Source organism: Pyrus communis, chromosome 9 (assembly GCF_041283825.1).
Source record: "Pyrus communis isolate YQ-2024b chromosome 9, ASM4128382v1, whole genome shotgun sequence".
Taxonomy (NCBI): Eukaryota; Viridiplantae; Streptophyta; class Magnoliopsida; order Rosales; family Rosaceae; genus Pyrus; species Pyrus communis.
The window spans coordinates 2,681,253-2,695,613 of NC_142573.1; the positions used below are offsets into that span (position 1 = coordinate 2,681,253).

At 37.1% G+C, this 14,361-nt stretch overlaps 2 protein-coding genes and 1 long non-coding RNA gene across 4 annotated transcripts; 2 read left to right on the forward strand and 1 right to left on the reverse strand.

The window, feature by feature from the left end:
* The first annotated feature begins 1,988 nt into the window (after positions 1-1,988).
* LOC137740283 (RNA-binding KH domain-containing protein) lies at positions 1,989-6,646 on the forward strand. 2 transcript variants are annotated; one of them, XM_068480138.2, is made up of 8 exons: positions 1,989-3,184; positions 3,297-3,905; positions 4,215-4,640; positions 4,729-4,986; positions 5,129-5,395; positions 5,594-5,661; positions 6,043-6,103; positions 6,264-6,646. In XM_068480138.2, the coding sequence occupies exons 2-7, from the start codon at positions 3,303-3,305 to the stop codon at positions 6,086-6,088; spliced, it is 1,668 nt and encodes a 555-aa protein (XP_068336239.2). In that variant the 5' UTR covers positions 1,989-3,184; positions 3,297-3,302; the 3' UTR covers positions 6,089-6,103; positions 6,264-6,646. The 2 variants fall into 2 exon arrangements, with proteins under 2 accessions (XP_068336239.2, XP_088556489.1); XM_088700363.1 differs by lacking the exon at positions 6,043-6,103 and having other exon boundaries at positions 2,332-3,184.
* Positions 6,647-12,087: 5,441 nt separating this feature from the next.
* On the forward strand, positions 12,088-13,603 carry LOC148694028 (uncharacterized). Its single transcript, XR_015966369.1, has 2 exons — positions 12,088-12,921; positions 13,139-13,603. It is a non-coding gene; the product is annotated as an uncharacterized LOC148694028 (long non-coding RNA).
* Positions 13,604-13,764: 161 nt separating this feature from the next.
* LOC148694029 (uncharacterized) lies at positions 13,765-14,352 on the reverse strand. The gene has a single exon (XM_088699708.1). It carries the CDS (start codon positions 14,160-14,162, stop codon positions 14,001-14,003), a length of 162 nt encoding a protein of 53 aa, XP_088555834.1. The 5' UTR covers positions 14,163-14,352; the 3' UTR covers positions 13,765-14,000.
* Positions 14,353-14,361: the final 9 nt, after the last annotated feature.

Sequence of the window (14,361 nt, forward strand, 5' to 3'; positions counted from 1 at the left end):
GTCTTGTTTGGCATACCGTATAGTACTATCAGATAGTATTAATAATACAAAATGTGTGTTTGGTGAGCTTCATATGAAATAAGCATCGGATTATTTAATCCGGACCCACTTATTTTATACCCCTCGCACCCTATTATTTATCTCGTAGAAAACCTCTGTATTATTAGTCTAGTTGATCATCTCGCTCACTCTACCCCTCACTAGTAGTGCTATCATTCCACTCTCACATCTCCTGCTCGCTCTTAATTAAGAGAGATAAAGAGAGAGAGAGAGAAACAAAGTTACAGGAAGATGGTCGATGACATGGAGGTTGGTGGTGGGAGGAGTTTCATCAACCACCGGAGCAAAGTTGCCGGCGAGGCAGTGGTGAGGCTGAATACAGTTGTACATCCACTTCACAATTAGTTTCTCAATCAAGTCCACGACTTTTGCCCTTGTTGGGTTTTGGATTAAGGATCACTATGTCGCTGCCCTTGAGCTGATGCTTCTCCTCGCTAACTTCAACATCTGTTATTGCTGTCTGGTTTCTAATCCCTCGTATGGGTTCGTCTCCATCGTCTTCTTCTTTTTCTCTCTTTGTTCCTCCCTTATCCTTTACACACACACCCCTCCCACCTCCTCCATTCGCCTTCAATCTCTAACAAGAACAATTTTAATCGCACTTGCCATGGGTTGAAAGAGGAAGACAATGATTCAAATTCTTCCGATCTGGGCTTCGACGAGGAGAAGGTTAGCAATTTGCATGTGGGCTTTGCCGGCAAGGACAAAGCCGAGGAAGGGAGCTTGACTTTCCCCGATTATGGTTGATTTTTGGGCTTTGACGAGAAGGACGAAGACGAGGAAGACGATATGGGCTCCAACCATTAAAAATATTTATTTTTGGGATTTTTGTTTTTGGTTGGTATGTGTGTGGATTTTACAAGGATTCTAAAGTTGGATTTTTCCATAACTTTTTGTAATTTTTTTGGAATTCTGCTTAAATTCATATGTATATTGCTGAAACTGTATTTAAGAAATGTTGTATACCAAACACTGTATAAATAATGTGGTCTTAGTTCGATATTGCACCAAACGTCTGATTAATTAGTCAGTACTATCCGATGACTATTTATCCTATACGATTAAAATAGTCAGTGCAATTCGAGCTACCAAATGCCCTATGTTGCTGAGTGTTACACCAACTCAATAGTCAGTTGAGCTGAGATATCTTTTATTTTGGTCGAAGGAGAAATAAGCAAACGTCTAGCATTTTCACCGTGTCAAAACAATAAGCGGAATTGAATCACTAACTACTCATAAATATGTGCGTAGGTTGTTTATATCGAGTGGATATTAATTTCCTAGGAAACTAAAACAAAATGAGTTTTTATTTTTTATTTTTTTAACAAACGATATTATCTACATTAAAAAAATGAGTATTAAATTACATACATATTTAAAAGGTACATAATCACATAAAATGTGGTAGCATGTGATCATGTGATAACATTCTTTACAAACCATGCTTTAATTTGATATGTAAGCTTAGTTTTGTACTTTATATTCGCTAATTATTGGTCTAGCAATATATTTCGTTATATGCGAATGATAATTATTATTGAAGTCACACCCGTATTAAAAAGAAATTTCTCCAATAATACATATAATCGAATGATGCGAGAATGCATTACAAATAAGGTAAAAGACTGTTTACTACCCTCATATTTTGTGATTTTCAACATTTAGTACATCAATTTTTTTTCATCCTAGAGTCATACCTAAAGTGTAAATTTTGGGACAGTCTCATTCATCTTTTAGTCAAACGGTTAAGTTTTCCGTTACCTGATGACATGGCGCCCACGTGAACAATGACTGAACGCCATATGTCAATAAAATCCCACGTGGATATTAAAAATTAAAAATTAAACATTAAAAAAAAAACAAAAAAAAAACGTTGTCTTCTTCCTCAACCCTCCCTTCATTCTCCTTCCCTTCTCCCCGAGAGCACCACCCAACCTCTACACATTTCACAACTCTCCTTCATCTCTTCTTCCTCTCCTTTTGACTCGGCCATCGATTCCCTCAACTCGCCTGAGTTCCCCTTCTTCGACTCCATACCCCGTGCTTCTTTCGCCACTGAATCGGAACTTCCGTTGCACGAATCCTTTATCACCAGATTACTTGACTGCTCGCCCGACCTGATTTCCCCACCGGCTGGTTCAACTGGTTTATTCGGCTCCAAACCATTACTTGTACCCACATATCTGGTTCCAGGTTCCTCGGGTTTCCGATTTGTCGTGTTCGACTCGTTAAACGACTGTCGTCGTGCACCAAGAAATCGGAGAGAAGGGAGGGTGCTCTCAGATTTTTCTACAAGGGAGTGGGTGGGTGTGCATTCACCCACAACCACCTCTTCTTCTAGATCAGAGCCGTCAGCTCCATCTCTGTCGAACGTCGTCGCTCGCCGTTGCTCGCACGCTATATCTCTGTTGAATCGAATTCGGAAGTTTTGGATTTTGATTTAGGGTTTTGGTTTTCAAAAAGGGCGAGAGACAGAGGAAAAGAAGGGAGAGAAAAGAAGGGAGGATAGGTGCAGGAGGGGTGAGGTCGCCCAAATTTAATTTAATTTAATTTGATTTTTTTTTAGTTTTAAAGTTTTTTAATTTTTTTAATTTTTTTTAATATTTACGTGGCCTCGTATTGACACGTGGTGCCCAGTTATCATTTAACTGCTAATTTAACAGCCAGATTAATGAGATTGTTCCAAAATTAACGTTTTAGATATAACTCTGGGACGAAAAAAACTTCATGTATCAAATGTTAAAAACCACGAAACTGTAAACTAATATTTACCCTAACAAATATCATTAAAGAAAAACTAATGAAAATATCTTGAAAACTTTAAATTTTAACGATAAGGTCAAAATAAAAGATAAAGTAAATAATACCAGAATTAACTTTTTAATGTAAAAATATGATTTTTTTTGTTAAAATAAACTTTTCTTTAAAACTCTCTGTCGTTAAATGATACGTAACATTTAAACGGGAAGTATCTTAGTTTTATAATTTTATTCTCCTCACAAGCTTTAGGGTCTTAAAAAAGAAGAGCAGGGCGGTCAAAACCCTAGAAATCTGAATCTAAGATTTCAAAACGCAGAGGCAGCAGAATCTGGTAGTTCGATCGGCATCTCTCTCCGTTCTAAAGGTACTCGATTTTCTTCTCCAATTTAGGGTTACTGTGTACCAATTTTGGTTGTAAATTATATTTTAATCGGATTTCGCACTGATTTTGTTTCAATCGAATGATTGGGAAACAGATAGCGATGGCAGGTCAGAGGAGTAGTTACGGAAAACGTTCGCATTCGCAGTCGGAGTACGCCGACGGCGGCGGAGGAGGAAACAAAAGGAGAAATTCCGGCGAAGAAAGAGAGCAATTCATCATCGATGCGGAGGACACCGTTTACCGTTACTTGTGCCCGGTGAAGAAGATTGGGAGCATAATTGGGAGAGGAGGAGAGATTGTGAAGCAGCTGAGGGTGGACACAAAGTCCAAGATTCGAATCGGCGAGACGGTGCCGGGCAGCGAAGAGCGAGTGGTTACTATTTACAGTGCAAGCGATGAGACGAATGGGTTCGAAGATGGTGGAACGTATGTGGCTCCGGCTCAGGACGCTCTGTTCAAGGTCCATGATAGGGTGATTGCTGAGGACACGCATAATAATAATGACGAGGAAGCGGACGGTAGTGGCGGCGGGGGGCACCATGTGACTGCGCGGCTTCTTGTGCCGTCTGATCAGATTGGTTGCATTATCGGGAAAGGAGGGCAGATTGTTCAGAACATTCGAAGTGAAACCGGTGCGCAGATTCGGATTCTCAAGGAAGACCATTTGCCTTCTTGTGCTTTGAACTCTGATGAGCTTGTGCAGGTAGATTGAATGAAATTTTGTACTTTTAAATGAATTTTTGAGCTTTGCCATTTTCTTGCGTATGGATATGTCTTAAATTTGTGATTTGATCTGTAATGGGTAAATTTCTTGGTAGCATTTTGACATCTTTTAGCTGAAGAGAGTAGTGCTTTGCATTTTCTTATCTGTTTAGAGATTTCGATGGAACATACTATATTAGATTGTGAGACGTGCAGTTGTTGAGAATTTTTCTTTGGAGTCACTTTGTGCAAGTTATTTGTTTTGTGGGGACTTGGATATTGCTTATTAAGTTCTTGATCATGGATTCAGATATCTGGGGAAGCTCCGCTTGTTAAGAAGGCTCTTTTTCAAATTGCATCTCGCCTACATGATAACCCATCACGATCTCAGCATTTGCTTACTTCTTCGGTGCCTATGTATTCTGGTGGTTCACTCATGGGTCCATCTGGTGGCCCCCCACTGATGGGAATTGCTCCAATGATGGGTCCTTATGGAGGGGGGTACAAAGGTGATGTTGGAGACTGGTCACGCTCCTTGTACTCGGCTCCAAGAGATGAAGCATCCTCAAAAGAATTTTCTATTCGCTTGGTTTGTCCAACTGCAAATATTGGAGGTGTGATTGGAAAGGGTGGTACCATAATTAACCAAATTAGACAGGATTCTGGGGCTGTCATTAAAGTTGATAGTTCAGCTACTGAAGGAGATGATTGCCTAATTACTGTATCAGCAAAAGAGGTGAATTACTACTCCATTTGTTTTTTGCATGCAGATGTATCGTTGGAGGATATTACATCATTGTTTTTTTTAACATGTACCATTTCAGTTCTTTGAAGACACATTCTCAGGAACTATAGAAGCAGCAGTGCGTTTGCAACCCAGATGCAGTGAAAAGGTAGAAAGAGATTCAGGAATTGTCTCATTCACAACCCGCCTACTTGTTCCAACCTCACGAATTGGATGCCTAATTGGGAAAGGTGGAGCTATTGTAACTGAGATGAGGAGACTTACCAAAGCTAATATTCGCATACTTTCCAAGGAAAATCTTCCCAAAATTGCATCTGAAGATGATGAAATGGTGCAGGTAAAGTCTTTCTCCCGGTCCTGTGCCAGACTATTGTATTTTCTTGTGTCATCTTGAATTTTTTTTCTTTTTGATAATGCATTTAGAGATTTTCTAGATTAAGCTAGTATGAATATTGACAATTTTGGGTTTCATTTTACAGATTTCTGGAGACCTTGATATTGCTAAGGATGCTCTTATACAAGTAGTTACCAGATTAAGGGCAAACCTTTTCGACCGGGAAGGTGGAATGTCGGGATTCCTGCCAGTTCTGCCTTATCTTCCTGTGTCAGCTGATGGTCCAGATGGTCCAAATTATGATAGTAGGGATGGTAGAAGACATGGCCGCGGGCATTCATTTTCTGCTGGCTATGGTGGCTCAAGTGATTTTGCAGCTAATGACAGTTACGGAAGTTATGGTGGTTCACAGGTATCTTTTTATAGTTTTTGACTTTTCTTCTAAGAGTTAAGGTGACTTGTTATCACTTTACGAAGGTTTGCTTCTTTACTTAGTGCCATCTTTCATAGATTCTTTATTTAGTGCAGTTGATTTCGTTATTTACCCTTTTTGTGCAACCTCCAATATCTTCATTTGTTCCTTCACACTTTTTCTTCGTATCATATGTAGATTGGTGGTAGCGGCAGCGCTTACGGAGCCTATGGAAGTTATTCTTCTGGGCGGAGTGGTAGTTCTGGGTAAAACTTTTCTTTCATCGTCCTTTCTTAGTTGGATTGCCTCTTCTTAATTTCAGCTCCCCGCCTCCCTTTTATTTTGTGTTCTTTTGCTCTTTCCTGCGAGTGTTTATCAAGTAGCTAGATTTATCCCTAATGTTAGGTGACAACTTCACCATCAGCAGAACACCTCTAGTTGGATATCCATAAAATATGAATTCTGGAACTTCGTAGTAGCACCTAACGAATTTTAGACAGTATATCTCTGAATGGAGTCATCCAGCTTTTGTTCATGAGTGCAGTAGGCTTCTAATGTTGGGTTTATTAAATAAGTAACCTGTTTCTTTTTCCCACGAATACCAGTCTCGAAACGCATTAATCCTGATTTGAAGCTTATGATATCAGGTTATCTAGCCAGAACCCTGTTTCTCGGAGGAGAAACTATGTTTAATGATGGTACCATCAGGTAGACTATGATTGTCTTTGGAGATTTTCATGTCTGTTATTATAACTGGCATTACCCTTTGGCCAGTTTTTTGATAATCGTAACCTCTCCAATCTCCCTGTATATAAAATTCTGATGCTCTTGTTTTCCCTCTTTTGCCTTTCCCATCCCATCGAAACAGCTGAGTTCTATGAAGCCTGAAGCCAGCCTACTGTCTGCCTAAACCAGAAGACGAACCAGCATATGACATAGTCATGGCCCACCTTGACGAATCTACTTAAAAAGTCCAAGAAACCAAAATTACCAAGCTTCCTTAGAACCCATATACCAGCTTGCCTGCCCATGTTGCTGTTTTTCCTGTTACACTTTGACATTATGAAGCCATGTTACTTCAATGTTGCCTCTGTATTTGTGTTTTCTCAGCTATGTAGTTTGATTACTTTGTTGTTTGAATTTATATGTTGTGGATCATGAAAACTTAACCGGTTACTTTGTGATGTAGCATATTGTTGTATCATCTGACTGCACGCATTTATGATTTCACTTATCCATCATTTCATATTACATTTTTGGTTTACGATATCTGTTGTGAAATCCATCTACACAACTGTTTTTGAGGTCTACTAGTTCTGCTTTAAAAGTGAGGAGGATGTGTAATTGAAGCTCAATGTCAACACGACTTGGGTAGTGGAATTGGAGTAGACTCGAGGGATCTGTTTCTAGAGTAGCTACTATTTCTTAAGCTGTGTGCTTGGTGGTGTTCGCGTTTGTGTTTGAGCTTTAATTACACCTGCCTGCATTTTTATAAATTGAATGCTATGCAACGAAAAATTTGCCGTCCTGGGAAATTTTTGGTTGAACACAAAATTTAAGTGCAAGGTTCCTATCAAGTTCTGCTGCTGGCAGTTTTGTTCATGTTCATGTTCAGGTAAGTTTGGAGTTTCTTTCAATTGTATGTTACATCCCAACTTGATGGATGCCGGAGCTTCAGACCTAAGTTTTGAAGGCCTAGTCGGAAAGTTGTGGGGTTGAAACTTGACGATTCTGAGTGGTAGGTTGATTTATTATGTTACGCATGGTTGTCGTGTCACTGTCTAGCTATAGTTAAAAGTGATCTCTGTTGTACAACGCATTTGGCAGGTTCTATGAATGAATGCCGTCGGCATGATCATGATACAAGAATTGCTTGTTGCAAACACGATTTAAGCAGGCATATATCCTCTGTCGGTTGAGTACATAATCTGATTGGCGACTTATTGCATATTGTTTGTACTTAGTGGCACTGGATGGGACTAACTCTTGCATTTTGTTGTTCTCTTTGTGGGGAAGGGGATGTGTGCGGGTTGTGTACTTGTCGGGGCGCGGCCCCGTCTGCTTTTGTAGTTCAGTTTTTCTCTTGTTTATGAGTTGGTGTGATGTGTTTTGAAGCCTTTGCTGCTTTCTGCCTTTTGGGTGTTTATCACAAATGTCTGAAGAGAATCAAGAAATTGCCTTTTCGGTGTTTTTTATTGCAAACTTTGGATCTCTTTCAATGTTTTAGACGGAAAGTACCACTAGACCGAGAGCTGGATGGCGACTTTACTTGCACAAAATAAAAATTGACAGGAATGCCGATGAGCACGTAAGGTGATGACCCTCATCTTGTTTAGTGGTCATCTGCAGAACATAAATGGTGACGCTGAGACGGCACTTTTAACGAAAGTAAAATCTTGTTTAATCAACTATATCAATGACATGGCCTGAAGAAAGCTCGGCTTCAATTTAGCGGAAAGTTTGGACTCAAATGTTATTTTTGGGTCTAAATATTGTTGAATAAAGTAAAAGGTTTCACATTGGTCATCATATTGTTAAATGGTTCAACTTCTAATTCGAGACTTTTTGAGATAAAATTTACTCTTATTGGGTTTTGTGTGATTATGTTGGAACTCTATAGGTGTTGGATCATTTGGCAAATCTCTTAAAATTTAGCATGGTGTCGGAGCGTATTTTCAGATCTAGGCCGAAGTGGATGAACGTGAGGGTTCGTGTTAAATAAGGCAAACAGTTTTACGTCAGTCATCTTACAAAAAAAAGTCAACTTATATTGAATAAGTTTAACTTCCAGTTGTGCTGAGGTCTTTAGGTATAAAACCCCACTTTTTGTGCTACAGGTGGTTAAGTTGGAGATAATATAGGTGTTGTACTATTTGGCACGTCTCATTTTTGAAGGTCAAAACACGAATATAAATTTCATTTCAAGTGTAGTTCGTGGATCTCGAGTTAAAATTGAGATTGAAATTTCCGTTTCAGGTGTAGTTCACTACAATGGGCTTGTAATTCAATTGGTTTATAACATTTGCTTTATGCACTTAAGATGCTGAGTTTGATTCATTCTCCCTAAATATTGCATTTATATTTTTTTTTCAAAAAAAATTGGAGCTCATGCAAGTTAAATTTGATCTCTAAGAGCATCTCTAATGGAGATATCAAAAGATAAATTTGAAATGTTAATTTGATGGTTGACGTGGTAATGTTAGATTTTTTCTTCTTTCAACCGATATATTTTTTTGTTATAAATGATATTTGTAAGACCTAATTTAAAAAGAAATCAATTAAAATAAAATTTCAAAATCTATAATTGATGTATTAACGGGACTCACACAATAAAATAATTAAAAATTATTTAACATCACCTTTTCTCGAGCATCTCCAAAAGAGATGTCAAATTTTAAGCATAAATTTGAATTTGACGGCCTACGTCGTACTTTGACATTTTTTGAAGTTATGTTCTCCACCCGATATGTTAAATTAAACTATTATTTTATTAAACTATTTTCTTTTCATGTTCATTTTATTTTTAAATGTGAAACGAAGCCCAGCCCCTTCTTTCTGGAAATCTCTTGATTCCAAGATACTGTGGAAAGGGTGGAGAGTGGGAAGGAGAAGGACGAGAGGAACTGTGGAATGGGAGAGAGAATCCTGTGCACAGACAAGAACACGAATTAATTTCCATTGCAGAGAAAAAATCCAACTATGAAGACCACGACGAAGAAGGGAGGAGCGGATTTTACCTTTTGGCCTGCAACTCCGTTTGCAGGTGTGGTGATGGACTCCATGGACTTTCTTTCTCGGGACTGCAGCGAAGATCGTGAGGTTTTAGGTTTGTTTCTGGGTTTGGTTCCCAGAAAGGGAAGAAGAAGGATGAGCGGCGACTGAGATTCTAGGTTCCAATGAGAGAGGAGAGTTGAGATTTGATAAAACTTTAATAAAGAATTAAAAAAATATTTGAAGCTACTGTCAAATTTGTCAGCAAGGGAGAGAGATGCTATTTCATGTCATGACACGTCAGATTTGGCTGCTTGGGTTGAAAAATATTGTTGGAGTCTTTTTTTATCGTTATTGCTGATTTGGATATTTTGACATTTTCTTTGGAGATGTTCTCATATTTCAAATTGGACATTTGAAAACTCATAGGATTGACATATCGATTGAAACTTGCTCCTACCTTCAAATTTGATTACATAACATTCCACTTGTAATTTAACATCTCATTTGAAGATGGTCTAATATAATGTTTGAGTGTTGATTTCAATTCTAAGCCAATTTGTTAAATTTTAAATTTGAATTCTTACTTTATGGAAAATTAGAATGTCCGTACCATTGAAAATTAATTTAATGGTTGAAGTTAATATAACTTTTAAATTTAATTCCTATTTGTAACTATTGTATCAAATTTTAACTACACAAATTTCTTAATTTGTGGATTAGGAGAAAGGAATCAGGATCCCTTTCCTTACTTTATTGCACATTACGAACATTAAACCAAATTTTAGTTTTACGATAATGACCTCATATCGGGATCTGGATTCTGATAGATATCTCTGACACATATCTTTGGACTTGCATGAAATCTAAATCAAAGTTGGCATCTGCTCAAACCAATGCGATGTCATGTGATAAATCGAAATCAAGTTGTGTCATATCATTGGTGAAAGAAAAACCCTAGCCCGTAAACTTTGTTGGGAATCTTGGGATGCGGCGCATTCCCAAATGCAGTAAATTAACTCACCTCACCAACCCATTCCTAATCGATCGTACACGTTATGAAGAGAGCCACACCAATTAATTTAGAGATATCCTATCCACACATCTTATTTTATTTCTCACATACTCTTTAATAATTTTTGTTCGTTGATCTTCTTCAATTCATTTGATCCAACGGCTAAAAATTAAAAATATGTGTGAGAAGTAAAATGAGGTTTGTGGATAGGGGCGGATCCATTATAGGACCTGGGTGGTCCCAGGACCCTCTGGAAGATTAGAGAAGCATCTGTGAAGATCATTGAGGACCACTCGAATGCCAGGTCCCGTGTTTTGGAACTCCATGAATTTGCAGGGCACCACCTAGCATAATTTAGCGAAGAAGAAGAAAGTTTAATATTGTTACACAAATGATATGATATGTGTGCTAAAAAGTTAATAACTTAAAAAATAAAATTTCCCACTTATTTTATTAAAACATGTGGTGTACTACTTATATTCCCGTCACAATTAAAAGTTTCTCCTGACCTAAACGGTGCCGTTTTGAGTTTTGAGTCAGACCATTCAAAAAATTAAAACTTTTTTTCGTCTACAAACCCGAAGCCTAACTACTTGTCATGCAATTCCCCCTTTTAATTAGCACAAAGCCTCAAATCCACCCATCCAATACAAACCTTACCCCGGAACCCACCACAATTATTCCACCTCTATCTTTCCATCATCACCTCATTACAATATTGAATTTCAAATAAATTTTATGATTTTGGTCTTATATGTGTGAGAGGAAATATTCATATGATTATTGTGATGTAGTTTATGATTTTGTTTGTTTTTTTTATAACAATTTGATCATTGTTGGTTAATTTATAGAGAACTTTTATCTATACTTTAAAAATCACATTTTGCACTCCTTGTAAGTGTAGATTTTTTTCTCATTTTAGAAAGTTATAAATGTAGATTATACATATTATGTCTTTGTTAGTTCATATGATTTTTTTATTTTCATCAGATCAAACAATCTGATCTTGGAATGTTTCTCTCTAACATCAAATAGTAATTTATTGTAAAAAAATTCAATGCTATTTTCGTTTAAGTTTTTTTGAAACTTTTACAATTAGGACCACCCAATGTTGAAATCCTAGATTCGCCACTGTGTGTGGATATCACACCCCTTAATTTAAGAACAATATTTGGTTATAATAGGAATTTCCATTTAAAATTTCTCAAAATTATTCGTTGTCTATTTATAGAATTTTGTGTTTATAATCAAAACCGTTTAAATTATAAATCATTTATAAAGATTGTCTCAACAAAAAATCAATTAAAAATAAGAAAAACTAATGAAAAGAGTTTGAAAACTCTGAGTTTTAATCAAAAGGACAAAAATGTGTTGTAAGTGAATAGCATGAGGAGTTATTTTTTAGAGTAAAAATGTCATTTTTCGTTAAAGTGAACAATACCGGGAGTGTTTTGTTAAAACTCCCTTAAAAATAAGGCCGTTTAGTCATTAAACTGTTTGAAAACAAATGAACGGTATTGGTAAAAGTATTTTGAACCATCTATGTATTTGCTACAATAAATTGATTAAACGACCTTAGCTTTAATTTATTTTTGGCATAGATGATTTTTACAATGTGATTCATAATATGAACGGTTCTGATGATAAGTACAAAGTTATGTAATTAAAACACTACGAATTTTGAGTAAGAGCTCCTACTTATCTTTGAGTAGCCAAATATTGTTCCCAATTTAAAAGCACATCAAATCCCGATAAATAATGCACCATGAAGGGTGATGGGGATGGATCTTTAGGCTTCGATGTTCTTTGGATTATGCACCCATGCAAAGTCACATCCAAATCTAAGAACCCTCTCTAAATTACTCGTTTTCTTGCTCAAATCCTATTGGACAAAAGACGCGGATTGGACAGTATACTAGGGTTGCTCTACTACTGTGCAACATCTGACACCATTAATACACGGACTGTTTGGATACAGAGAAAAAGCAGCTTTTCCAATTTCTTAAAACGTGCAACGAGCCAATTACCAGACGGTAGAGTTCTAGGGTTTGCTCTATATGTATGCTTGGCTCAAAGCTTATTCGTCCAAACACTGCCAAGCGGACTTTGTAGTCCAATCGGCTTCTTCTTCTCTACCTGTTTCTAACAGCTTCTTGTTTGGGAAATTTGCTTGTTTTCTTGTTGAAATAAGTAGAGGGGTTTCGTTTCCATTTTCTGCTCGGGAATGTTGTCTTTCTCCTTTGGGAAAAAACCCTAAACTTCAGCCTCCATTTCTTGAGTTTTCTTGCAGTTAAACTCTACTTTGATTGGTTGCCCTGCGGGAAAGTCTGCCCTCTTTCTCTTTGCTGCCAAACAAACACATACTCTTCACCTGTATATTGGAACTTCATATTATTCTACTTATACGGTATTTTTCATCTCAAGTCTTGCATGTGGGAACGAGGTATGCAGTGCAGCCAAGGATGACTTGCCGGCAACAATGCTCCCATACAATATTTGTATATCAATCCTAATCTTGCAGATCTATATATGTATATATGTATATGTGCATAGCATATACATATGGGATGTATCATGTATGTTGATGTCATCTCATGCGTATATGCATGATAGATAAGATACATGATCTTGTGACAATGAGTTGATCGGCAAGTCGTCTCTGGCTACAATTTTGCCTCCTTTTCTCATGCTAGATTTGTGATGACGACAATAGCAACCTCGATCTCAACAATCATGCATGCAGTCACGGTAGTTGTAGTCACGGGAGCATGTTCTCATGCCATAGACCTCAATTTGAAGGGTTAGTTGGTCTATTTTTATGGAAATCTGGTTTATTTCTTTATGTACTTAACATTATTACTTGATCTACAGATTGGGGCATTAGCCACATTATGTACTCGAGTTCCAATTTAGATTTGCCTCTCTAGATATTAGATTAGCTTACGGTATAGAATATCGGTTGTATTAGTTAAGGAAAAACATTATTCTTTCATCCAATCTTTTTCCATACTTTGCAGATGTGAGTCGCCGGCTTGATACATCTAATTTTATGTAAGGTTACTTGAAGCTGTCTGCTTAATGTTTTGAAACTTTCTACATGAAACAGAAGTTAGACAGCTTATGGAGCTTTACTGTCAAACTAATATGTCTGTCTGTATTTTCACAAGGTAGGATATCACAGATTAGCACAGTACGACTAGCTTGCAAGTTGAAGGACTGCCCTTGTCTGCTAAGTTGATGCTTCATTATTCTTACTGGCCGTTTTCATGTATATATCTAGCTACTGTATATATGTAACCTTGATAAGTTGCAAACTTTGCACAATCGTTTTGACTCGGGTAACTTATGATAACTGGTCAATGTTATTTGAGGTAGCTGGGATTGGATTACCTGTTCTCATAACATGAACGTGTTATATGTATACATACCATATATTTCATAAATCTATGAAAAAATGGGATCCAAAGTCTCTACATTTAGTATGGGTGCGTTTACACGCATTTAGTTAAAGTTCAACCACTTACTTAATCTAGTGTTTATATCAAATTTTAACCATTTGATATTTGTACCGGATCAATTTTATTTATTTAGTTTCAGTCAACATCATTTCTAACATCAAAAGCTATCTGTTGGAAGCAACTAATTTCTCAAGAAAGTATTCCCATATGCACTTATAATCCTTGATTTGCATCATAATACATAGAAAAAAAAAACATACAGTACATATAACAAAAGCCCAGCAATCCAAATAACTACTATTAAACAAGCTCTAGATCATACAAATCTCCCAGAAAAAATTGTATAAAGCATATCAAACAAATTTCAATTACAAAAACGAAAAGGAAAGCGAAAGAAATTTATACAGAGTGATGGAGTGAGCTAGAGAGATATTGGACCTTCCCTGACCAGCAACCCAAACATGAGAACAAAGAGGCCGACTCCAATGCACTGAGTTGGAGAGACAAGAGTTTGAGAATAAGCAGACAAAGTCACTGCAGCACCAACTATTCCAATCACAATAGCACTCGACTTCGGATCCATTTTCCTTTTTTTTGTTAAGAACTTATGAGGAATGAGAGAATACGTACGTACACTTTTTGATGAACTTCAACGCTGATATAACTGAAAATTTTGATGGGATGATTAGAGTTCAACAGAAACTGAGGTCAACTACACTTATGGTTGCCTCTTGCATCTCAATTCTCAAGGGCAATGCTTGCCCCTTGATGTTCTCTAAGAG